The 27,452-nt window shown below is 43.8% G+C and overlaps 1 protein-coding gene across 2 annotated transcripts in view; it reads right to left on the bottom strand.

The window, feature by feature from the left end:
- Positions 1-27,452, bottom strand: part of RBFOX1 (RNA binding fox-1 homolog 1) — a 438,314-nt gene that overhangs the window by 138,682 nt on the left and 272,180 nt on the right. For both annotated transcript variants that reach the window (XM_070760820.1, XM_070760821.1), the window contains one exon: positions 20,109-20,189. In XM_070760820.1, the coding sequence (XP_070616921.1) occupies positions 20,109-20,189 (81 nt within the window). The remainder of the gene's footprint in view (positions 1-20,108; positions 20,190-27,452) is intronic.

Here is a 27,452-nt window from a genome sequence, read left to right as displayed (position 1 = left end):
AGAAGAAGAAGAAGAAGAAGAAGAAGAAGAAGAAGAAGAAGAAGAAGAAGAAGAAGAAGAAGAAAGAAGAAGAAGAAGAAGAGGAAGGAAGATGATGACTAATTAAGGAACAAATTTAATCACCATTCCCCATATGGAAGAGTAATATTTCACTGTTCATTTGCTTGGTGTAATCTCCAAACTGGCATAAAGAGAAAAAGCAATAACCTATAAATCCGCTACGATTTGTTCCTTTAATATTCATATTGCATAGAACTACAGCTGCTTCCTGCTGCTGTCTATTACACCATGCAAAAGTGTCGATAAAATATTATGAAAGGGAAGACGTATTAGCTGTGAGGTGGCATGTGGCCCTTATTAATTTATTTATTGGTACATTCATTCAAAGGAACGATAAATGTCTCCTGGAAGGTTCCCTTTCTCTGCCCCTGATGGGGTGATGATTAATTACCTTGCTACAAATGGATGGGGCAGAAGGAAATTGACACGGCCCTGATTAATTAACTTTTACTGTTTTTTTTTAAGGGAGATAGTTGCTCAGAAAAAATGAACAAAACTAGGCAAAATGTTCCATGAATTATGGAAAGTCAATGCCATTGTTAGATCCAATATGGTAAGGTTGGAACTATTCTCATAAGAACATAAGAAGAGCTCTGCTGAATCAGGCCAAAGCCCATCGAGTCCAGCATTCTGTGTCACACAGTGGCCCACCAATTGTCCATGGGGATCTTGAGCAGAAAGAGAAGGCAAAACCCTCCCTTTCCCTTGACCCCCAACAAATGTTTGAGGCAGGGAGTACTGTCTGCCTCAACCAACATAGAGGCAGCACATGCACATCCATTTCAATAACCAGTGGATCAATGGATGAAGGTATATTCCATCTGAATTTTGCTTCTTGGAGTCATATACAACAATGTCTCTCAACCAGTAATGGGCCCCACCCGGTAAGAATGGGATCGGTGACCCATTAGGACTTTTTAATGGGTTCCAGAGGGTGGGCTGGCTGTGCGTGCGTGCGCCCCACACGTATGCACGCACCCCACGTGAGATTTTGCTTCTACACATGCGCACGAAGCGATATCTTGTGCAAGGACACTTGGGCGGGTGAGATTTCAGCAATTTTTGCCCCCCCTTTTGCTTCTACACATGCATCCAGAGCTAAATCTCATGTGAGGACACTTGTGCAGGTGAGATTTTGGCAAATTTTGCCATTTTTTTGTTTTTGTGCATGCGTGAAGCAAAATCTCGCACAGTGACATGAGCACCTGTGCCGGCCTCGGGATCCCGTACCAGTAGGATAAAGTAAGTGGAGACCTTAGCTGCCCTCAACCATTGCCATTTAAAGACTTAGGGTCTTCAATGGCCATAATTCCCCAGCTAGCCAGAATATGGATTAATTAGATCAATCTAGATACAGAATATGGAGGGCAGGAGAAGTCGCCTTTTTTCTTTTTGGCCATAAGTGTCAGATAGCAAGAGTGAAATCTCCAGAAAATGTTTAGGGGGGAAATAGAAATGGAAAAAGGATAAATAATTGTGTGAGATGCTTGAGTCCTATTTCGTCCAAACCTAGAATAGATTTAAAGGTGTGGTGAGAGACAGAATACATCTTCTGTTTGTGAGGAGGTTTACATTACAATTATTTTTGGTCTCTTTTTTTGGTGGTGGTGGTGGTGAATTCTTAGTTTCCTGCCATTCCCCCTTTAATCCCGTCCATCTCGGAATTTTCTGGGCTGCCAGAGGAGCCTTTCGGTGGTGCTTAAGGAGACTTTGGCAGTCCAGAGCGAATGAAGCATTTTCCTTTCTCTGGGTGCTTGGAGAAGGAATAAACCTCTGCCAGGGCTCAGAGAAAAGAAACGCTCCCTCCTCCTCCCACCCAAGTTCCGAGCTTTTATTTCTTATTTGCTTTTACATTGATTCCTATGGGAAAAATTGCTTCTACTTACAAACTTTTCTACTTAAGAACCTGGTCACGGAAGGAATTAAGTTCATAAGTAGAGGTACCACTGGATTTGGAATATAAGGGAGAAAACAGAAAGAATGAAAATATAGCAGCTGCTACTTATTCCAGTGATGCAGGGGCGGATTGCTCCCACTGCTGCTACCAGTGCACTGCACTCACAGCTTTGGGTGTGTACGTGCATGTCAAAGCATGTTTTTGCTTTGCCAGTCGAGGGGTGACACGGAGCTGGGTCCAGGAAATTGTCAACGCCTCCTTGGGGAAGGGGTCCTTTCCGCCACTTTATAAGGAGGCGGTTGTGCGCCCCCTCCTCAAGAAGCCTTCCCTGGACCCAGCCGTGCTTAATAACTACCGTCCAGTCTCCAACCTTCCCTTCATGGGGAAGGTTGTCGAGAAGGTGGTGGCACTTCAACTCCAGCGGTCCTTGGATGAAGCCGATTATCTAGGTCCTCAGCAGTCTGGATTCAGGCCCGGCTACAGCACGGAAACTGCTTTGGTCGCGTTGATGGATGATCTCTGGCGGGCCCGGGACAGGGGCTTGTCCTCTGTCCTGGTGCTCCTTGACCTCTCAGCGGCTTTCGATACCATCGACCATGGTATCCTTCTGCGCCGGCTGGAGGGGTTGGGAGTGGGAGGCACTGTTCTTCAGTGGTTCTCCTCCTACCTGTCCGGTCGGTCGCAGTCGGTGTTAGTGGGGGGTCAGAGGTCGACCCCGAGGTTTCTCCCTTGTGGGGTGCCTCAGGGGTCGGTCCTCTCCCCCCTGCTATTTAATATCTACATGAAACCGCTGGGTGAGATCATCCAAGGGCATGGGGTGAGGTATCATCAATATGCCGATGATACCCAGTTGTACATCTCCACCCCATGTCCAGTCAACGAAGCAGTGGAAGTGATGTGCCGGTGCCTGGAGGCTGTTGGGGCCTGGATGGGTGTCAACAAACTCAAACTCAACCCAGACAAGACGGAGTGGCTGTGGGTCTTGCCTCCCAAGGACAATTCTATCTGTCCGTCCATTACCCTGGGGGGGAATTATTGACCCCCTCAGAGAGGGTCCGCAACTTGGGCGTCCTCCTCGATCCACAGCTCACATTGGAACACCATCTTTCAGCTGTGGCGAGGGGGGCGTTTGCCCAGGTTCGCCTGGTGCGCCAGTTGCGGCCCTATTTGGACCGGGAGTCATTGCTCACAGTCACTCATGCCCTCATCACCTCGAGGCTCGACTACTGTAACGCTCTCTACATGGGGCTACCTTTGAAAAGTGTTCGGAAACTTCAGATCGTGCAGAATGCAGCTGCGAGAGCAATTATGGGCTTCTCCAAGTATGCCCATATCACTCCAACACTCCGCAGTCTGCATTGGCTGCCGATCAGTTTCCGGTCACAATTCAAAGTGTTGGTTATGACCTATAAAGCCCTTCATGGCACCGGACCAGAATATCTTCGGGACCGCCTCCTGCCGCACGAATCCCAGCGACCGGTTAGGTCCCACAGAGTTGGCCTTCTCCGGGTCCCGTCGACTAAACAATGTCGTCTGGCGGGACCCAGGGGAAGAGCCTTCTCTGTGGGGGCCCCGACCCTCTGGAACCAGCTCCCCCCTGAGATTAGGATTGCCCCCACCCTCCCTGCCTTTCGTAAACTCCTTAAGACCCACCTTTGCCGTCAGGCATGGGGGAACTAAAACACCTCCCCCTTGCCCATGTTGTTTGTTGATTGATTGACTGTGTGCCTGTTTTTTATATATACTGTTTTTTTATGAGATTATTAATTTCAATTGGAACTGGATGGGTGGGCATTGGATTTGGTATTGTGTACTGTACTGTTTTTTTTATTATTGTTGTGAGCCGCCCCGAGTTTGCGGAGAGGGGCGGCATATAAATCCAATAAACCTAAACCTAAACCTAAAATCTTGCAAGGAGATGCATGTGCTTGCGAGATTTTGGTGATTTTTTGGGGGGGGCTTCTGCACATGCAGAGAAGCAAAAACACACTGGGACGCACAAAAATCACCTGAACCTGTGTGTGCAGCTCAACTTTTACTACCCGTGCGGCATCCTTTATCATTCCGGTAGGAACCCACTACTGCAGTGATGATGAACCTGTGGGACATATCTGAAGATCCAGGGTGGCATTGCCATATGTCAGCTCTTGCCAGCTGATTTTTGACATTCCAGAGTATGGAGAAGGTTGTTTTGGCCTTCCCTAGGTTTCAGCAAAGCCTCTGGAGCCTGTGGATGGCCAAAACCAGACCCTACGGGCAGTAATGGGCAGCAAAAATTTTTACTGCCACACTGTGGGTGGCTTATTTTGTGGGTGTGGCTTAATGGACATGTGACTGGGTAGGAGTGGCTTGCCGGCCATGTGACCAGGTGGGAGTGGCTTGAGCAATCATCATCATTCAAGTGAACTGTTAAGTCCTCGACTTACAATCTTACCAGTGTCGCCCGCTGAGGTGACAATTTGCTTCATGTTTCCCGAGCTCTCCTTCCTGGCTCACTCCCCCACCTCAAGCTGGGTAGTTAGGTGAACGGGTGCTGCCAGAAGCATAAATGCTGCCAGCACTGCTTCTACCCGCGCCTTCTGCTTGAACCTCAGGTGGGAGCTGGCTGCATGAGGTTAGAGGGGAGCTGGGCAGCAGAGAGGGAAGCTCGTATGAGGCCAGGAAGGAGGAAAGGGAAAAAGGCAAGGAGGGCAGATGCAGCAGCAGCAGCAGGGAAGAAAAAGAGAGCTGAGCCGAGACCAATAATCCTGTAAGTGACAGTTGCTGATCAGCTGGAGCTGCACACACATCTTCATTTCTGCCGGTGGAACTGCTTTCCACCCTGTCCTGCCTGCTGCCCAACCCTGCCTACAGGCCTACCAGAAGTTTGCAAATGAACTTCTAATTGGACAGTTGCTAGAAATTTGTTTCCAAGCTTCTAGTAGGCCCATTGGGTCCATTTTGCACCTTCCACATGCTCAGGGGGGTTTTCTGAAGCCCGGGGAAGGGGAAAATCAGCCCAAAATGCCTATTGGAAGTCTGGAGACTTCAGTGAGCCCTACGCACATGCGAGCAGCATGGTGTGTGTGTGTGTGTGTGTTTGCATGCATGGGGGAGCACATTGCATAATGGGTTCACACCCATTTGACACTCAAGCAAAAAAAGCTTCACCATCTCTGCCCTATATGATGTGTTTTGAATTTAATATTTCATGGTGATTTCCATTTTCATTACCAAAAACAAAACAAAAAACAACCCACCCCAACTATAGGTTTGGATTAAACTCTGAATTTGTGACAAAACCTATTGTTTTCTTTTTCTTTCTTTTTTTTTTAAATACCTGCTCCAAACACATGCATTTATGTTCATCTTCAGGAGAACTCAACAGACTTCCCAATACTTCTTTTCAATTTCCCCTCCCATTTCAAATTATAGATAACATTTATCTGAAAAGGCAGTGTCACCAATATTCCCGCTTGCAAATATTGCATTTCTGACACTTTTTCTCACAATTATTCATTGCAAAATGGGAAAGTGTTTGCAATATAACCTTACAATCCTATCTACATCTCTCTCATTCGGGTAGGCTCACTGCAAAGCTCTCTAGCTGACTGCAATTTTAAAATAATAATAATAATAATCATGTTTTCCCCTCATTGACAAGAAGTTCAAGCTAACAGCAGTAGATGCTTTCCCACTAATTATAAAGAAGTAATGAGTTAATTCAAGTGACATATAAACAATAATCTGGTATCTGTGCGGCTCATAATATGTTGATATGAATATTCGTGAATACGGTGTTTATGTATTCTCAGGTATACTGACAAAATTTTACTCAGGGGAAAAAAGAACAAAAAATTATTCCCACTGCTTGGAAAGACTAATTCATTTCCTTATAAAAGATTAGAGTTGGGGCATGTGGAACTATTTAAAAAAAAAGAAAGGAAGAAAATATCAATCTTATGTGACAAATGCTTTCATCATAAGGCTCCAATTAACATACTTTTTATACATACCCAAAATATATGTCAGTGCCAAACAGATAACTTATCCATATCAAAAATGAAAAACCACAAGGGCTAAGAATCCTTGTTATGGCAGACTTTTTTTTTCAAAGGCTGGACCTCAATTATTTTAAAAATCTTCATTTTCAGTTTGTCCACAACTGATGTTATCCATTATAAATATGCAATACTTCAAATATTCACGCGTTATATCTTTGCTATAAAATTTGCTGTCCTTTATTATAAAATGAACTGCTATTCAATGATCCCTCGATTTTCGTGGGGGATGCGTTCCGAGACCGCCCGAAAAGTCGAGTTTCCACGAAGTAGAGATGCGGAAGTAAAAACACCATTTTTGGCTATGGACAGCCAAAACTACCCCCCGCGCACCCTTTTAGAAGGCCGTGCAAGGAGCCTGGCTTGAAGTTGGGGATGGGGAGCGACAAAAGTGCGGAGGCCGGTGAAGATTGTTTTGAATGTCGGCCGCCCCCGACCCCCAGCGCCTCCGGCCCCCTCGCACCCCCGGCTTCTCGCTGCTGCCCCTCCCCTGCCTGATCCACCCCTCTCACTGGTTTTCTTGGGGTGCGGGTCCTCCCGCAGCAGCGCTGGCGGCTACGGCGTCTTGTCCTCCTCATCCAGCCGCTAGCCACTCTGAGCGCTTTGGGAACACCCGTCCCGCCCCTCTCACAGTCCCTTAGCTGAAAGCGCTTTCATCCCAGCTGTCAGCAAGGGGGCTGCAGGAGAGGCGGGGCAGGCGTTCTCACAGAGAGAGAGCAACAGACAGAGCGAGATAGAAAGGAGAGAGGGAGAGAGAAAGTGAGAAAGAGAGAGAGAGCAAGAGGGGAGAGAGAGAGAGAAAAAGAAAGAGAGTGAAGAGAGGAAGGAAGAGAGGGAGAGAGAGGAAGAAAGCAAGAGAGAGAGAAGAGAGGAAGGTAGAGAGAGAGAGAGAAATGATAGAAAAAAGGGGAGAAAAAAGAGAAATGAGAAAATGATTGAGGCAGAGAATGACAGGAAAGAGAGGAAACAGAGAGAAAAGTGACTCTTGATTTAAAGCATACAGTATGGTAAAAGCACTTAAATAATAACAGAGAAAAAACACCCCAGCCCTCACCTGTTTTTGTTCAAGAGTTCACACACAAACACACACACACAGGCAGGGGGGGGATTTATTTACGTATTCATTCATTAATTCATTCATTATTTATTCATTCATTCATTCATTCATTCATTCATTCATTCATTCATTCTTCTATGTCGCTCAGTCCCGACACTTTAAACCCCTAAATTACCATTTCCCATTACCTTAACAACCATTTACTCACCATTATTACTGGTACAGTACTCACCATTGAATAAGACAGTGATCCTGATATTTATAAACATAATTGTATTTATTAACAATATTTTTTTTGTTTTTTATTTGAAAAAATTATTAACATAACTAAGGATCTTTTTTCAATAACTAAGGATCTTCTTCAATCACCATTTCATCGGTCACTTCTGCAATGGACGCTGAAGGTGATGGCATGACAGACCTCTTATTTTTCATGATAAACATAGTTATGGGTAGTTGTTGGCGCAGTTTCATTTTCTGGGCTAACATGGCTCTGTATGATGCAACGATGTTGTCAAGGGCGGTCTTAAAGTGTATAGACCGAGTCATGTTGGGATTCCAAAGTTCCACAATCTGTTGGAGATGTGCAGCGCTTCTGTGCACTTCTGCAAGCCGTTCAAGCGTTGGCCAACCTCTTCTTCTTCCTCAGCTTGTTCAGCTTCCTCTTCTTCCTCTTCTTCACTCGCTGACCTGGTCAGCTCCTCCAGATCTTTGTCTGTCAGTGGTAGGCCATGCTCATCAAGCAACCCATGGACTTCATCGGGTGCCATGTCACTGAAGCCTTCTCCACCCAGTACCTGTGCCAGCTTTACAGATTTCTGGACTGCAGCATGTTGAATTTCTTCGGGAGCAAATCCCTTGTAATCATGCACCACTTCTGGCCACAATTTCTTCCAGCAGGCATTCATTGTCTGTGTCTTCATATCCATTAAGGCATTCTGAATGTTCTTCAGACATGATGCACTTCAATGTGAAGTTTTCATCAGCTTCCATTGCTTCCACGAGGCTTCCAAGGGAATTGCACGTGTACAGCGCTTTAAACGTGCGGATAACACCTTGATCCATCGGCTGGATAAGTGATGTGGTGTTTGGTGGCAAGAATTCGACTTGTACCCCATCATGTTCGTGCGCCAGGTCATCATGGCCTCCAGCATTGTCCATTAGGAGAAGCATTTTGAAATTGAGTCCTTAGCCAGCCAAATAAACTTTCACCTGTGGGATAAAGCACTGATGAAATCAGTCCCACGTGAGGGCTTTTGTAATCCATGCCTTAGGATTATGCATCCAGTACACTGGCAACACATTCTTATTTCTGTTCTTTAGGGCTCTGGGATTTTGGGACTTATAAATGAGACCTAGCTTGATCATAAAGCCGGCTGCATTTCACACATGATCAAAGTTACCCGATCCTTCTGGGACTTAAAACCAGGGGCTTTAGCTTCATCTTGCATTAAGAAAGTGCGTGGTGGCATCCTCTTCCAGAACAGGCCTGTTTCGTCCATGTTGAACACCTGTTCTGGAAGGTAGGCCCCTTCTTCAATTATCTCTTTAAATGTGCCATGGACATATTGCTCAGCTGCACCTGTATCCGCTGAGGCAGCTTCTCCGTGCAATGTCATGCTCCTCAGGCAATAGCGCCGTTGAAATTTATCAAACCATCCTTTACTTGCCATGAATGGGGATGGGATCGGAGAAGCAGTGGATGTTGATGGCTGGGGATCTTCTAAGTCATCAGCACCTTCATCAACATCTTCTTTTCCCTCAGCTGCATCTTTGTTCGCCAGATGGGTGTAGAGTTGTTGTGCCTTTGTCCGTATCGTATTGGTATCCAATGCAATGCTCTTCTTACGGCAGTCTTGTACCCACACGGACAAAGCAGCTTCCATTTTCATAAGCCGTTTATTTCTAGGTGTCACCATCCTTTTTGCTGCCTTGTTGAATGTGATCATAGCTGTTTGCCTTATCTTCTTTTCATCTTTCCGAATGTATCTCACACTAGATTCATTTATTCCATAATGCCACCCAATGTCCGCATATGAGCGACCCCCTTTTAGCATATCCAACAGTTCAATCTTCTCTTTAATTGTCAGCATCTTCCTGCTGTTTTTACTGTCGCAGCCTCCACTCCGTGTAGAACGTTTAGGAGGCATCTTGGGTATGTCTTCCAATAAGTTTTAATACTGTACACTAGTTGTAAAAGTACTAATGCACACCGGGATAACACCGCTGATTGGCCGAGATTTTGGGCCATCAGCAATGACGGCTGAAATTTTTGCAATAACACCACTGATTGGCCGAGATTTGGGGCAATCAGCAATGGCAGACGAAAGTTTGGTGATGACGTATGACGTCATCGGGCAGGAAAAACCGTGGTATAGAAAAAAAACCTGTGTAGTATTTTTTAATTAATATTTTTTGAAAAACCGTGGTATAGCCATTTTGCGAAGTTCGAACCCACGGAAATCGAGGGACCACTAAGGCAGTGGTTCTCAACCTTTCTAATGCCACAACCCCTTAATACAGTTCCTCATGTTGTGGTGACCCCCAACCATAAGTCTAGTGCCAATTCTCCCAACAGAGCTTTAAGCTGATTGGCAGGAAGGTCAGAGTTACACCTCACTGTAAATGCCTGATTGGTCAAATTGTAACAAATATGTTCCAAGGCTTCAGAATAGAAGCTTTAGTTCCTAACACCATGAGAAATTTGTCTTTTCCTGTGGTCTTAGACAACCTCTGTAAAATGGCTGCTCGACCCCTGAAGGGGTCCTGATCCCCAGGTTGAGAACAACTGCACTAAAGAAAGCGATAGAAGAATGGGATTTTTTTCCCCAATCAATAAGTTTTAAAATAATTTACCTTGAGCAGGTGGATGGAGTAGAGTGGAGTGGAGTGGAGTGGAATGGAATGGAATAGAATAGAATATGGAGTGGAGTGGAACGGAACGGAACAGAATATGGAGTGGAGTGGAGTGGAGTGGAACGCAACGGAACAGAACGGAACGGAACGGAACGGAACGGAACAGAACAGAACAGAAACGAACAGAATAGAATATGGAGTGGAGTGGAGTGGAACGGAACGGAACAGAACAGAATAGAATGACAGAGCTGGAAGGGACCTTGGAGCTCTTCTAGTCCAACCCCCTGCTCAGGCAGGAACACTATACCATTTCAGAGAAATGTAGTCCAATCTCTTCTAGAAGAAATTCAAATAGATCACCAAGTCTATTTAGACTGAATTACTAATCAGAATCCAGTCTAATTTGTTTTGGCCCAGTTTGGACCAGTAAAACTCACGAATGTACGCAAGGCAGATGAATAGGCTTGGACACCTCCATGTCAGCCAAATATACTGCTCAAAAAATAAAGGGAACACTCAACTAACACATCCAAAATCTGAATGAATGAAATATTGTCATTGAATATTTCGTTCTGTACAAAGTTGAATGTGCACAATAGCATGTGAAATAGATTGTCAATCAGTGTTGCTTCCTAAGTGGACAGTTTCACAGAAGTTAGATTTACTTGGAGTTATATTGTGTTGTTTAAGTGTTCCCTTTTTTTTTTGAGTCCGTAAGGAGTTGGGCGGCCTACAAATGTCATAAACGAAGAAGGGAGGGAGGGAGGGAGGGAGGGAGGAAGGAATTATTGGGCTGCTTTCAATTTGAAGGACTGAATGTCTCATACAGATTTAATGCATATCCACCCACCCATCCATACCCACTCACTCACACACACACACACACACACACATCCACCACTACCTCTAACTCACACACACACATCCATCCATCCATCCACACATCCATCTACCCATCCACCATTACCCCTCGCATACATCTATACATCCTACAAGACCAAAGTGATTCAGAAATTTCCTGCAATTGTGAATATGTCTGGATTAAACGTCACTTGGCAGACTTGGAACAAATATAGAATAGAAATTTAAAAATATCAAAATCAGTATCTTATAAGGAAAATTACTATAAAATGTGTTATCGATGGTATTTGGCACTGACCTAATTAGCTAAAATATATCCAAAATCGAGCCAAAACTTTTGGCAGTGTAAAAAAAAAAAAAGGCTCCTTCTTCCACATGCAGTGGTCATGTTCTGAGACAAAAATCCAAAAATGATTAAAAGACATAACACAAACAAAGATAGAATTCTTACTTTCCCAATTGTTCTTATTGGGAATAATCGAAAAGGAATATAGTAAAGCAAAAAAAATTAATTATATTACATATAACGTCTACAGCTGGAATTTCCTTCGCCCAATATTGGAAAAATACAGACCCCCCCTCCCCCAGGAAAAGCATTAATTAACAATATATATATATATTTTCCAAAACGGACAAACTGATGATGGAATTAAGACGCCAAAAAGATTCTGAGTATTACGAAATATGGGTGCAATGGCACAGATGGATTGAGTTAAGGAATAGAAATAAAAAGATCACAAAAAATACATAAAAGCTAGTAAAACAAAGAATATAAATATGTAAATATGAATAGTTTGAACAGGAATTTTGTGATTGTATGTATTAATATGAATATTACTGCAATTAATTAATATGCATATCATTATAGGAATTAATGAAATATCCAATGTAGCAATGTAGAAATACTGAATGTTTGCTGGTATTACAAAAAAAAAATGTTTTTTCTTTGTCTTTTTAATTTTGTTGTTGTTGTTTGCTTGTTTGTCTGTTTTAAAATATATTTGAAACCTAATAAAACTTTAAAAACAAAACAAAAAACAGCCTGATCCTTCAAATGTAAAGTAAATGCATACAGATGCAGCTTTTCATGATCTTGGCCAATTTATATTCTACAGGAAAAGTAAAACAGTCAACCTTCCACATTAAAAAAAAACCCTGTTAGAATTATTTATGTGTAATAAACCAGATGTTCCACTTAGATATGTAAGTTTATCAAGGTGATGGATAATTTGAAACACAAACTGTGCATCGGGGGTTGATTTAAAGTCGTCAGAGCATGGCTACTTAAGAACAGGTTTGCAATTCAAAATATTTTCTGTCAGTAATATTGTTGGTTTCCGGGGACTTTTTCTGCCTTGCCACCTTTCAAAATGATCTCATCTTTGTTGTGCTGTTTTCATTTTGCTTGTAAGCTAAAATCCCAGGGCAATGTAGTTTATTGTTTTAATATCACTTTGACACACAAGCAAAAGTGTCCCACTGCGGCTACTTTATCTGCCATATGTATTTTTGTGAAAGAAATATCAACATGAGCATAATGCTTGCAAAGAAGAAGCGCACTGGAAGGATAAAAATGCTGGGCGGTAGTTGGATTGCCCTCTAGAAAAAAAGTAGCTCAAGCCATATTACAACAACAAAAAATGGGGGCAGATAGAAACAGAGATGAGGGAGGGAAATGGAGAGAGAGAGAAAGAGAGGGAGTGGGGAGAGGAAGAGGGTGGGGGAGAGGAAGGGAGTGGGAGAAGGAGAGAAGGAGAGAAAGGGAGAGAATAAAATGGAGGGGAGGGGAAGACACAGGGAGAGAGGGGGAGGGAGACAGGGAGAGGGAGGGAGAGGATGAGAGGGGGCGAGGGAAGGGAAGAAAGAGGATGGAGTGGAAAGGAGGAGAAAGAGCGAGAGATCAAAATCCAAAAAGCAAAAAGAAGAAAAGAAAGAAAAAGAAAATAAGAACCTGCACAGGTATTCCTCAACTTAAAACAATTTGTTTAGTGACCACTTGAAATTATAGCAGCACAGGGAAAAGCGATATATTACCATTTTCTCAGTTGCAATCATGATCAAAGTTCAGAGAATAGGCAACTGGGATGTCTTTAAGCCAGTTGAGATGGGTAAAATGAGGACCTAGATTGTTGGAGGCAAGTGGCTGACTCTGTGAAACGGTTTAGAGTGGGCAGTAAAGTGGTATCTCAGCCTAAATGCCCTTCCTTCCTTCCTTCCTTCCTTCCTTCCTTCCTTCCTTCCCCCCTCCCTCTTTCCAATGGTTAGAATGTGGTATTGCAGGCTAAATCTGCAGAAATTTGATTCTGAGCAGCTCAAGATTGACTCAGCCTTCCATCTTTCCATGGTGGATAAAATGAAGGCCCAGATTGTTGGAGGCAAGAGGCTGATTATGTAAACTACTTAAAGAAGTTGGAAAGCATTGTGAAATGGCATAAACATGTAAATGCTATTGTTATTGTCCTTCCTTCCTTCCTTTCTTCCTTCCTTCTTCCCCCCTCCATTCCTTTCCTTCCTTTATCCATCAAAACATGTTCTTCCATTCTGTCTCCCTGTCAAAACAAATTCCTTCTTTCCTCTTTCCCTCCTCCCATCCCTTCCTCTTTCCCTACTAAAACAACTTCCTTCCTTCCTTCCTTCCTTCCTTCCTTCCTTCCTTCCTTCCTTCCTTCCTTCCTTCCTTCCCTCCTATTCAAACCATGGGGCCACAGATGCAGTAAGTAATAATGCCAATTGCGAGAGAAGCACTGGACTGGGCCCCACAAACTTTGTGTGCCATATGTGTTAAAGTGCTAATTATCTAATGTTTCACTCTATTTGTTTTAAGACTAAACAACAAAGAAACTCCAAGTCTGAGAGTTGCCCCATCCAATGAGTGAACATGGCCTGAATAGATGGGAAGGAGGGGGTTCGTGACCAAATGAATATTGCTAATTAAAACTGATGAAATAGAATAGCATTTGAAGGACACAATGGGCTGTAAACCTACTTCCTATTAATTGAACTCAGTGTAATGACATATCAAAATGAATAGCTAGTGATCTGGAAATTCATTTAGACTATTAGTTTAATTACAGAAACTGATGGAAGTTTTCTCAGACAATTATGTGAAAGGACTAGAGCAGTGTGGGGCAGATCTAGAAGCTCTCGCACCACGCCTGTCTTTAATTCTTCCTCCTCTTTGCCATTCCCCCCCCCTTTTTTTGGTCCTGTTTATAGATTTTGAGATAGAGAAGGGCTATTAATGACAGATCAGTCGAGAGAGCCTAAAGCACATTCATAAGCTGTCCATAGCACGGTTGGAAACAATTACATCATAAAAAGAAAATGAATCACCATTTCAAAGTTCCCATAATTCTTTTGGAACGATGCTATGTTGGGTGCTCCAACGCATTATACAATGTAGAGGTTGTTGCCACAGTATTGAAGTGCAGCATCCCTCTGAGCACAGGGAGATGTGTGTCAGGCCGAAGCCATCGTTTGATTTGGAGACTTTGGCCTGCCCCATATTATGCATTAGACTGCATTGGTGCTGTGGGAATTTGAGAGGGAAGTATGAGGGAAGTAGAAATCTAGCCATAACAAATTACTTCTAGATTCTCAAGGTCATCCATTGTTTGACACCTTTCCGGAAGTCGATGGGAGTAATAGACAAGCCCAGTGAAGGACTCACTATTGCCAGCGCTACTGGAACACTCCTGGTGACCGGCGCATGCATGCGTTGCTACAAGATTCAGCTTTTGTGCATGTGTGACAAAATAAAGAACTGAACTTTGGCTTGTTGTTCTACATTGTTCTTGGGCTGAGCTGACACTTCTTTGAGCCCTGATTGTTTCAGCCATCAGGTTTTTTAAAATCAATTTTATTTCATTATGAATGGGTTGATTGATTAATATTGCCCCTACTCTTCCTGCCTTCCGTAAACTCCTCAAAACCCACCTTTGCCGTCAGGCATGGGGGAACTAAACATCTCCCCCTGGGCACATTTAATTTATACATGGAATGCCTGTGTGTGTGTCTGTTAGTATATGGGTTTTTTTAAATCTTTAAATATTTTAATTAATTGAATTATTTATGATTTGTTTTACACTTGTTGTGAGCCGCCCCGAGTCTTCGGAGAGGGGCGGCATACAAATCCAAATAATAATAAATAAATAAATAAATAAATAAATTGAACAGGTTTTGGACATGGGAAGCATACAGACACATTTCATTAAATAAACAAATAATTAGGTGCCCTGGATTGATGATTATTCTTTAATTTGAAAGGTGATCTCTAAGGCAGAACACTCTTAAAATTTGCCATTGACATTTGATACAATTATTCATATAAAAAGCATAAGACATAACATCTCTTTGTTATAGTGAAGTATATTATTCATAATACTTCCTATATGATACAATAACGTTTCATTTTATCAACATTCTCATAGTCATACCACAGTCAGACAAAATGATGCATCTTCCCTGACCTTAAATGCACATTTCCACTTTTTTTCAGTCAATGCTTCCATTTTTTAACTGTACAGTGGTACCTCTACTTATGAACTTAATTTATTCTGTGACCAGTTTCTTAAGTAGAAAAAATTGTAAGAAGAAGCAAATTTTCCCATAGGAATCAATGTAAAAGCAAATAATGTCTGTGATTGGAGAAACCACAGGGAGGGTGGAGGCCCTGTTTCCTCCCAAGAGATTCCTAGAGAGGCTCCATATAGGTTTCCGGCCCTGTTTCCTCCCAAGAGATTCCTAGAGAGGCCCCACGGAGGCTTCCCCCTGCCTTTTCTGGTTACAATTTCGGAGGCTCGGGTTTGTAAGTGGAAAATGGTTCTTGAGAAGAGGCAAAAAATCTTGAACACCCGGTTCTCCATCTTCCCACCCTCCACCCTCATCCTGGATGTGATCCGAAACAAAGAGAACTGTGATAGTGGTGAACATCTGTAGCTTGGATGTAGGATGAGGATAGGTGTTTGTTCTCCAAGCTTGTGGGTTGGTTACCGAAGATTTCATTACCTGACAGGGTAAGATCTGCTAAAGATGTTACCTAGCCAGGTAATGAAACCCTCATAAACCAACCCACAAGCTCGCAGAACAAATCTTCACCTTTACAAAGAGGTCTGTTTGGGTTAAGATAAAATCCAATTTTGATTTAATTGCCCTATAAGTTAAAAGAATATTAAATTTAATTAATAAAACTTCCCACCCTCCACGAGATCCATATGGCCCCCACCCTGCTGGCTTTCCGTAAGGCCACAAAGACCTGGCTATGCTAGTGGACTTGGGGGCCCTAAATCAACCACAACCTTGTCCATGTGTCTGAATTGATATGAATGATTAGTACGTATGCTGTTGAATTGTCTTAGGTTTTAATTAGGATTTTAGAAATTAATTTTTTTCTTGACTTCTTTTTCTTGTTGTTATTTGTAATTTTATACTATTGTAAGACACCCTGAGTCCTTCGGGATGGGGTGGGATAGAAGTCAAAATAAAATAAATAACTGATTATTAGATGGTTTATTTACAAAATATAATAAGGAAGGAAAGAGAGAGCATGGTACCTCTCTAATGCTTGTTATTTTTCCTCCCTCCCTTTTTTATTTCTTTATGTGTTGTCCTTCTTATTTGATGTTTATGGATTGGTGTATTCTTTTGTACTATGTATTCTTCAATAATTTTTTTTAAATAGATAGATAGATAGATAGATAGATAGATAGATAGATAGATAGATAGATAATAAAAATACACTACTTCATGGTTAATCTTTTGTGGATTCGCTATTTCATGGGTTTCCAAAGGGGGCTTAAATCCATTAAAATTTTTAAATCCATTAAGACTTCATAAAATTCTTCTACAGTACTCCTGTATTCCATTAAAGAAACTGGTAGGATATCACATGTAGTTCCAGCTGAGAAACATTATAGAATGACTGTTTAATGCAAAGGGTGGATTTTAAAAGTCCAAGTACTCGTTAAATACATAAAAAACTATATTTCCTCTACTTCACGGAAATTTGTTTTTCACAGGTGGTCTTGGAATGCATCCCCCGCAAAAAATGAGGGATCACTGTAATAAAAATTGTGTGGCCCTCTTTATAGATCCAAAAGCTGTGTTTCAATATGACAATTGAACCTATCATTTGAGGGGCATCTTAGAGAGGCCTTAAGAACAGGGGTTTGCTGCTGGGGGTTCACAAGGGTTCGGGAGAACCTCTTGCTATTATTATGTGCAGTTCGGAGAACTCGCAAATCCTGCTCCTGGCTGGCCCTGCCCAACCTCCCCCACCCCTCTCAGGAGTCTCCATGCAGCCTGTTTTGGATGCAGGAAAGTGCAGGGCTCTTGCAGAGGCTCAGGGAGGGTGAAAAATGGGCTTACCAGAAATTCAGGAAGGTCAGAAATGGACCCGTTTCCAGCCTCCAGAGCCTGGGGAAGCTGTTTTTGCCAACCTGGAAGCTTGAGGAAAGTCTCAGGATCCAGGGGAGGGCAAAAATGCCCCTCACCCACTGTGGTGCAGGAGGCCGACTAGCCCATGCCCACCATGGCCACATCCAATCAGCAACCAGGCAGATAACCCCTTGCTAAAAATTTTGAAGCCCACCCCTGCTTAAGAATATTCACATCTGCCCTTCGGAGGCCTCCAGACGGTTCTATTTTTCTTGCCTCTCCTTTTCTGGGTTGCGGCTGGGGCTTATGTAGTGGAATCTGGTGCTGAGTTTCAGGACAGAAGACTATGTTCTCAAGTCAATAATAATAATAATAATAATAATAATAATAATAATAATAATAATAATAATAATTATTATTATTATTATTATTAATTAGACTTGTATGCTGCAACAATAATACACCATGTACAAATCTAATGTTAAAAACAATTTAAAACCCTTATTATAAAAAGAAAAACAATCACACAACCTAACAGACCATACATAAGCCATAATAGCTAGGGGTATATCAGTTTCCCCATGCCTGGCAACAAAGTTGGGTCTTCAGAAGCTTTCGAAAGGCAAGGAGGGTGGGGGCAGTCCTAATCTCCGGGGGGAGTTGATTCCAGAGGGCCGGGGCTGCCACAGAGAAGGCTCTTTCCCTGGATCCCGCCAGAAAACATTGTTTTGTCGATGGGACCCAGAGAAGGCCAACTCTGTGGGACCTAATTGGTCACTGGGATTTGTGTGGCAGAAGGTGGTTCCGAAGATATTCTGGTCTGATGTCATGTAGGGCTTTATAGGTCACGACCAACACTTTGAATTGTGACCGGAAACTGATCGGCAGCCACTGCAGGCCACGGAGTGTTGAAGAGATAAATTAGCCTTCATAGGCCCAGAAGGGATCCTCCCTAAAATCTTAGCAGGATTTATCTCATAGTTATGGGGAGTGTGCTTTAGTCCAGCAATTCATCATGTCATTCTTTGAACCTCACAGTCTTTGGTGCTTACCGCTTTTTCTCCACACCTTGCAGAAAACAGGGCGACCAACCCCATCTCTGACCTTTCACCTGCTAGATATGTCAGATTGCAACTGCCATCTCACCACGCAAAGTGCACAGCTACTTCTAGATGGAGATAAGAGAGTTCTACCGCATAACTTCCTTAGTAGCCAAAAACACCACTCACTCTCAGCTTTGCAGGTTTCTTAGACCTCGTGTTCCACATACAGTAGAGTCTCAATTATTTGTCCTTTGATAATCCGACATTCCAGATTATCCAGCATTGTGGCTGTTTGGAAATTTCTGTGCCCTCCCCACACCCACACAATGGGGAAGAAGTCCCCAAGGACCTACTTCTCTCTGCAAAGCCTCAATTGAGGGGAAAGTGGCGGGGAGGTGGAGATGGTGGGAAGGAGGGAGACCCACTTCTTGCCTCTCCTCCATACACAGCTCCCCTGCAGGGGGGTGACACTGAGAGGAGTTGGGGTGGGGTTAGGGTAAGGCTGCTGCAAGACCCAGGCAGGCGGGTGGGTGGGTGGGCAAGCTGCGACCCTGCCGGAAGGTGTTTCACTTTATTGGCCAAAGATTTGGGAAATAAGGGAAAAATAGAGGCTAACAGACATGACAGTCTGGGTTTAAATTATCCTCCTGGGTGGACATTTCCACATGAAGCAAAGGAAAAGCGGCTCATTTTTCATCTTTCACCTGTGACGAGGGGGGCGTTCGCCCAGGTTCGCCTGGTGCGCCAGTTGCGGCCCTATTTGGACCGGGAGTCATTGCTCACAGTCACTCATACCCTCATCACCTCGAGGCTCGACTACTGTAACGCTCTCTACATGGGGCTACCTTTGAAAAGTGTTCGGAAACTTCAGATCGTGCAGAATGCAGCTGCGAGAGCAATCATGGGCTTCTCTAAGTACAGTATGCCCATATTACTCCAACACTCCACAGTCTGCATTGGTTGCCGATCAGTTTCCGGTCACAATTCAAAGTGTTGGTTATAACCTATAAAGCCCTTCATGGCACCGGACCAGAATATCTTCGGGACCGCCTTCTGCCGCACGAATCCCAGCGACCGGTTAGGTCCCACAGAGTCGGCCTTCTTCGGGTCCTGTCGACTAAACAATGTCGTCTGTCAGGACCCAGGGGAAGAGCCTTCTCTGTGGTGGCTCCGACCCTCTGGAACGAGCTCCCCCTGAGATTAGGATTGCCCCCACCCTCCTTGCCTTTCGTAAACTCCTTAAAACCCACCTCTGTCGTAAGGCATGGGGGAACTGAAACATGTTCCCCTTGCCCATGTTGTTTTGGTGTTTGATTGATTGTGTGCTTGTTTTTTTAATATATATTGGGGCTGTTTTATGAATTTCTTAACTTAAAATTGTAATTGGATTGGTGGGTATTGGATGTGTCACTATGTACTGTTTTTACCATTGTTGTGAGCCGCCCCGAGTCTGCGGAGAGGGGCGGCATATAAATCCAATAAATCTAATCTAATTTAGTTTTACCTCTCTTCTGCCTGCATAAGGGGGGAGAGAGAGAAAAGCCCACCGAAGGGAGGGGAAAACACAGAATTGACAGTCAGGAACTGGGAAATCAGAGTCTCAGTTCTTTCCAACCAGGAGGTATCAGTCAGGGAGACGCCTTGACTCTGACGTCGCCCATCACTGCCAAATTTGCCTGGAAATGAACTTGTTAATAATAAGCCCCCACCCACCCACACCAAGAGAATGCTGCTACACCAGCCACATACAGTAGAGTCTGGATTATCCGACATTTCAGCTATCCAACTATCAGCCCACCCATTTATGTCAGATGATTGACATTCTACTGTAGTCCAAGAACTGGATCCATAAGGACATTTCCAAGGCAATCAACAAATCAATCAATTCAAGGAGACAGGTAGCTGGAGTATTGGCTTACTTGTGGACGTGTATACTAGTGAACTGGGGGCACTGTACATGGGAGATCCTTCTTGATTTGCCTGGCACAGGAGCACCCTGCCTATGAAAGAGAAAGAAAGAGAGAGAGAGAAAGAAAGAAAGAAAGAAAGAGAGAGAGTGTTCTGAGATTGGGAGCACAGATATGGAAAATATATTACAGAGTTATGCAAAACCAAAATAGTTTTTTTTACACATTCAGTAAGCTACATTTGTATGCAAATCTACCTCCCAATCCCCTGTAGCAAAAGTTCCCATCCTAACACTTTCTCAACCCCACAATGATTTCCACCTAGACCCCTGTAGCCCGCAAATACCTGAAATTTCTCAGATTAAGGAAAACTGGTCTATTGATTGTTTCTCTCACCCAGTATAAATACCTTGATCTTACATTAAGGAAGATCAACCCGTCCCAACTTGTCACACTAAAGTAAACACACAATAAAGTTTGGAGTTACTCAGTAATTGCATTCTTATCTTTATGAGTCATGGACACATCAAAATATTAACATACACCTGTGATGCATGAACAACCTGTTACTGGGCTAAATCAGGGGTGAAAATCAGCAGGTTCTGACAGGTTCTGGTGATCTGGTAGTGGAAATTTTGAGTACTTTTGAAAAATCAGCAAATACCACCCTTGGCTGTCTCCAAAGTGGGGCGGGAATGGAGATTTTGCAGTACCTTTCCCCTGTCATGCCCACCAAGCCTCATCACGCCCACTAAGCCACGCCCACAGAACCAGTACGAAATTTTTTTGAATTTCACCCTGGGCTAAATCAACCATTTTTCTGGGAGCTTCATCACTCAAAGCAGGGGTCTCCAATCTTAGCAACTTTATTTATTTATTTATTTATTTATTTATTTATTTATTTATTTATTTATTTATTTATTTATTTATTTATTTATTTAGTTAGTTAGTTAGTTAGTTAGTTAGTTAGTTAGTTAGTTAGTTAGTTAGTTAGTTAGTCCAATACACAATGATACACAATGAAGGTTATAGATGATATAGTACAGAAGAAATACGAGATATAGGAGAGACTATAGGACAGGGGACGGAAGGTACTCTAGTGCGCTTATGTACGACTTGTGGACTTCAACTCCCAGAATTCCTCAGCAAATTTTGGGAGTTAAAGTCCACAAGTCATAAAGTTGCCAAGGTTGGAGACCCCTGACCCAAAGTGATAAGAAAAGAAAGAGATAACATATTTCTGGATTATGAGTCTTTCCATCTGTAACCTACTGTTTCTAGAAATTGAGAAGTTGTCATTTTCAAGAAAGAGGAAATAATAAATCTATATTCATTATTCTATTCCCCATAGAATTAACAGCAGGTTTGGAATAGACAGGAACAAAGAGATAAAAATCTTACTATTTAAGGATTGGCAATGTTTCAGTTAATACTATTAATACCACGGAAAGACTGAGAAATGAGCCTTGTCTACATTAGAAAATATTCAGCTGAAATATCTCACTGAAGTTGAAGAGAAGGCTAAACAATCTCAGCTCTCAGTTTTAACTGCAAGGGCTATTATAATACAACATTATTTCTTTCAAAATGTGGCTATTTTTCACATTCTTCTCAGTTTTTTTTTTAATATCTAAATGTTGTTTGAGCAAACAGGTTGCAAAATAGATTAAGTTTCTTTCTAAATACAGAGAAATTAACCAATATTGTTTAATATTAGTTACGTTAATTATACATAGATGTCTGCTTCCAAACATTAGAAAAAATAAAGCTGTTGCCATTGTTTTTAAAAATGTAGTGTTAAAAGTATTATAATACAAACGGTGAAAATCCAAGTAGATTAACAGCTCTGATGGCAGTTAATGTGTTTCTAAAACTTCTGAGGAGCTGTTACAACCCATTATGGCTGAAATATTGATGTATGAAAAATTAATAAAGCCAGCAGAAAATGGAATTTGGCATCTGTGCTAGCTATTTACATAGAAAGAATCACCCAGAATTAATTATGCCCTGTGTTACATTCTAATGAGTTTTTCATTAAAATGTACACTATTATGGAAACTAAACAAGGATTATTCAAACAAAAATGCCAACAGATGTTTTTTTTTCCCAAAGAAAAAGAGGGAGAGATATTAAAATTAGTTAATTGGTTATACATTTATATCTGGTGCAGGGTTAATCGAACCCTATTTATCATACCATTTATGTATATTTTGCAAAGAAAACAATATATGTGGAACCATGTATTAGTGCTTGGCAAATGTTTTCTCTGGCATTTCTCCCCCCCCCGGGCTGTTGCTTCAAATGAATGGAAAAGAAATTGTTACATTTTTAAAATCATCATTTCTTGTTTTTTAAAGGAGATATTTGGATTGGGTTGACTTAGCCTCCAAAGCACCAGAAGGTATGACAAAAAGCAGAGGGTAAAAGCTCATTAAAAGAGAGAACCAACTTAGATTTAAGGAGAAATTTCCCAACAATGAGAATTATTAATCAATGTCGCAGCATGCCTCCTAGAACTTTGGGTTACTGGAAGATTTCAGTATTGTAGACAGCCATTTGTCTGGGGGATTATATCAAATCCTCTGCCTTAGTCAGAGGGTTGTACTAGAAGATCTCAGAAGGTAGGAGAATAGGTCATGGAAGGAAAATAATCAAGGAAAGAAATGGATGGAAGATGACCAAGGAGAGATTCAACCTGGAAATAAGAAGTAACTTTCTGATGGTGAGAGAGATCAACCAGTGGAACAGCTTGCCTGTGGAGGTTGTGAGAGCTCCAACACTTGAGACTTTCAAAGGGAGATTGGACGGCCATTTGTCCAAAAGGGTGTAGGAACTCCTGCTTGAGCAGAGGGCTTGTACTAGATGACCTACAAGGTCCCTTCCAACTCTTAAAGAGAATCTAAATCTAATCAACGTAGAATTAAGGAGAATTTTCCTGACAGAAAAATTAACCAGTGTAATGGCTTGCCTTTAGAAGTTGTAAGTCCTCCATCTCTGGAAATTTTTAAGAAGAGAGTGGACAGTCACTTATCTGGAATGGAATAGGATCTACTGCTTGGGCATGGGGTTGATCTAGAACAGTGGTAGGAAAAGTTGGCTCTTTTGTGACATGTGGACTTCAACTCCCAGAATTCCTGAGCTAGGATGATTGGTTCAGGAATTCTGGGAGTTGAAGTCCAAAAGTCATATTAGAGCCAACTTTGCCTACACCTGGTCTAGAAGACTTCCAACATCCCTTCCAACTCTGTAATTATTTTGTTATCTATATATACCTACATGTATATCAACATCTACATCTATAGCTATAGCATCTTATCTATTAATCCATCCATTGATGATCAATCGATCCATCCATTTTATCTGTGAATGTGCTGACAGTCTAAAGGGATATTCAGCTCAGTTTGGGAACTGTTTCTTTAAGGGATAGCATTAGGAGAATGTAGCTGGCAATTTCACTCTGGGTAATGTAGTCCATGACATGTGACATCATCTCTGTGTTGTGTCATGCTCTCCAACAGCTATTTTTAAGTGTTAACAAAGCAGATGGGGAAAATTAATCTCTTTTCACCTACGTGTAATGGGACAGATTATAAATATATTTTCTCTAAAGAGTCTCAGCTTGAATGTGTAAATCTATGATGATGATGATGATGATGATGATGATGATGATGATGATGATGATTATTATTATTATTATTATTATTATTATTATTAATTAGATTTGTATGCCGCCCCTCTCCGAAGACTCCGGATACCAGGTGATAAATGTAATCTCTATGTTTTGCCCATTTGCATGGGGTTTTGTCTGACTGAGAAAAGCATTAAGCTTGGACCAGAACAGTGAATCATAAAGTGATCTTATTGCATATGTTTTATTTTGGAAATAAAGCCTATTTATTGAGAGCTTCACAATCCTATAGGACAGTGTTCCCCAAACTTGGCAACTTTTAAGACATGTGGACTTCAACTCCCAGAATTCTCCAGCCAGAACAGCTGGCTGGAGAATTCTAGGAGTTGAAGTCCACAAGTCTTAAAGTTGCCAAGTTTGGGGACCCCTGCTATAGGACATAAGGGAGAAGCAACCCCAAAGGCAGATGATGCCCACCAAATATTGTTCTTTAGTTTGTCCCAAGAAAAACTTAGCAGCTTTTCACTTTGATACTTCCGGTTAGAGACCAACCAAACAGTTGAAAAACACGAAGCCGATCACTTCTGAAAGATCAAGAGTTGCTTTTTCCTGCTCTATTTCAACTCCCAAGGTCCTTCAGCTAAACCTGTCCCAGTGGAACCCTTGAGTAATTTGTGTTAAAGTATTAATCTGCTAAGGGAATAGAAAACACCACACTATTGAGGGAATATGGGAAACTGTGCCACGGTAATGCATGTACAACAGCGCACTACATGTATTAATCATATTACCAAGAACTGTGCGATTACGGAATGGTGTCAAGAGCATCTCTCAGGGGCAGAAGGGTAAAAAAATATAAAGGTGGCCATGCTGCCTAGAATCTCAGTAGCTTGGAAGGGCAAATGTTGCAACTGAATGAAATAATAATAATATGAATTGCCAAGCATAGCCTAATTGCCTTTATGAAAGCTGGAAACAGCATTGTAATACAATGGTACCTCTACTTACGAACATAATTTGTTCCGTGACCAGGTTCTTCAGTAGAAAAGTTTGTAAGAAGAAGCAATTTTTCCCATAGGAATCAATGTAAAAGTAAATAATGTGTGTGATTGGGGAAACCACAGAGAGGGTGGAGGCCCTGTTTCCTCCCAGGAGATTCCTAGAGAGGCCCCATGGAGACTTCTCCTTGCCTTTTCTGGTCCTGTTTCTTACAAGGAGATTCCTAGAGAGGCCCCATGGAGGCTTCTCTCCGCCTTTTCCGGCCATGTTTCCTCACAGGAGATTCCTAGAGGTGCCCCACAGAGGCTTCTCCATGCCTTTTTCGGCACTGTTTCCTCACAGTAGTTTCTTAGAGAGGCCCCACAGAGGCTTCTCCCTGCCTTTTTCGGCCCTATTTCCTCCCAGGAGATTGCTAGAGAGGCCCCACGGAGGCTTCTCACCACCTTTTCCAGCCCTGATTCCTAGAGAGGCCCCACGGAGGCTTCTCCCTGACTTTTCTGGTTACAGTTTCAGAGGCTCGGGTTTGTAAGTGGAAAATGGTTCTTGAGAAGAGGCATAAAAATCTTGAACACCCAGTTCTTCTCTAGAAACGTTCATAAGTAGAGGTGTTTGTAGGTAGAGATACCACTGTATTGCTGTCCTTCCATCTAAGAAGACAGTTACCAAGTGACACATCTATAGCTTGTAAGGTCTTACTCCATTTTATGAAGATCAGAGTGTCTTGGGGATCTGGGGGCCACCGAGCAAGACTAACCGTTGCTTAATAACCGTTGCTTAATAACGGTCCCTTGTTCTGGCTCTGTGAGCTCAATCTTGGGTACTGGTGATGAGTGTAATTCTGGCCCTGGGCTCAGGTTGCTGCTGCTTAATGCCAGGTCGGTGGTAAATAAAGCTCTCCTCATCCGGGATTTAATCCTGGATAAGGAGGCTGACCTGGCATGTATTACTGAAACCTGGCTGGGCCCAGAGGGAGGAGTTCCTCTCTCTGAAATTTGCCCAGCTGGGTTTCAGATATGGCATCAACCTCGACCCCAGGGAAGGGGGGAGGAGTGGCTATTATAGCCAGGGAGTGCCTTTGCCTACGTGGACTCATTGCTCCAGAGATTGCGGGTTGTGAGTCTCTCTTGATGAAGTTGGACTTAGGGGTTCAGGTGGGCTTGCTTCTCACATACCTGCCTCCCAGCTGCGTGTCAAAAGCCCTGCCTGTGCTGCTTGAGGAGGTAGCCGGGTTGGCGGTGGAGTTCCCCAGACTTATTGTCTTGGGAGACGGAAAGAGAAAGAGAGAGGGGGGAGAGAGAGAAAGAGAGGGATAGAAAGTGGCGGAGGAAGGCGAATGCGGCTTGGAAGCTGGGAGGGCGGCGGAACATCTTTGGCCACTTAGCTCTTCCTCCGAAAGGAAAGCGTGGAGGCTGCTTCTCTCCTCCCATATTCCGCCCCCCTCCCAGCTTCCAAGCCGCATTCGCCTTCCTCCGCCGCCGCCAGCTGGAGCGAGCTGTTGGGCTGCGCGTGGCGGGAGAAGCCCGGACAACGCCGGAGCGCTGGGCAGCACTACCGCTGCCGCGGGGAGAGGCGAGCATGTGGGCTGGCGGCATTGGGCTTGGTGGAAAGTCCGGGGGCAGCTCCAGCGACTCCCCTCCCGTGGCTGCTCGGTGGAAGGCAGAGGGCGCGAGGAGGAGGAGAGGGGGCGAAAGCCTACGCAAGGAGAAAGCGGAGGGGTGGGGGTGGCGGGGAGGCATAAGAAGAGAGGAACCCCCCTCCCCGCACTCACATTCTCTGACTAGCTAGAGGCGCACGCGCGCGCACGTGTGTCGGTGTGATTGCGACTCCCCTCCCGTGGCTGCTGTTGAGGCATGAGCGGCGTCCGCCTCGGGCGCACGGCTCTCTCTCCATTCTTCTCTTTCCCCCTCTCGGGCTCAGCCGGCTTTCTGGCCGGAGAAGCAAGCGATCCGGGACTGCCTCATTTCGTCTTCCCGCCGCCCGCCGCATTCGGAGCCCGAGAGGGGGAAAGAGAAGAATGGAGAGAGAGCCGCGCGCCGGAGGCGGACGCCGCCGCTGCCGCCTCAACAGCAGCCACGGGAGGGGAGTCGCAATCACACCGACACGCGCGCGCAACTCCCCTCCCGTGGCTGCTGTTGAGGTGGCAGCGGCGGCGGCCACCTCTGGCGCGCGGCTCTCTCTCCATTCTTCTCTTTCCCCCTCTCGGGCTCAGCCGGCTTTCTGGCCGGGGAAGCAAGCGATCCGGGACTGCCTCGTTTCCTCTTCCCGCCGCCCGCCGCATTCGGAGCCCGAGAGGGGGAAAGAGAAGAATGGAGAGAGACCCGCGTGCCGGAGGCGGACGCTGCCGCTCACGCCTCAACAGCAGCCACGGGAGGGGAGTCGCACACGTGTGTTGGTGTGATTGCGACTCCCCTCCCGTGGCTGCTGTTGAGGCGTAAGCGGCGTCCGCCTCCAGCGCACGGCTCTCTCTCCATTCTTCTCTTTCCCCCTCTCGGGCTCCGAACGCTCCTGTCCTGGCTAAATCATGTGGCAGCAAACATGCTTTGGGGGTTTGGCTGGGGGGGAGGGAGTTAGGAAGGTGCTACTTCTCCCCCCCCAGCCAAACCCCCAAAGCATGTTTGCTCCCACAGGGAAGGGAAAAGGCGGCGGCTTAAGCCCTTCCCTGTGCTTCGGAAGCCGCTGACGCGCCCCTCTGACGGCGTTCGGCGGCTTCCGAAGCACAGGGAAGGGCA

Source organism: Erythrolamprus reginae, chromosome 9 (assembly GCF_031021105.1).
Source record: "Erythrolamprus reginae isolate rEryReg1 chromosome 9, rEryReg1.hap1, whole genome shotgun sequence".
Classification (NCBI taxonomy): Eukaryota; Metazoa; Chordata; class Lepidosauria; order Squamata; family Dipsadidae; genus Erythrolamprus; species Erythrolamprus reginae.
Note: the sequence above shows the minus strand (reverse complement) of the source record. Positions and strands in the feature narration are given on the sequence as shown.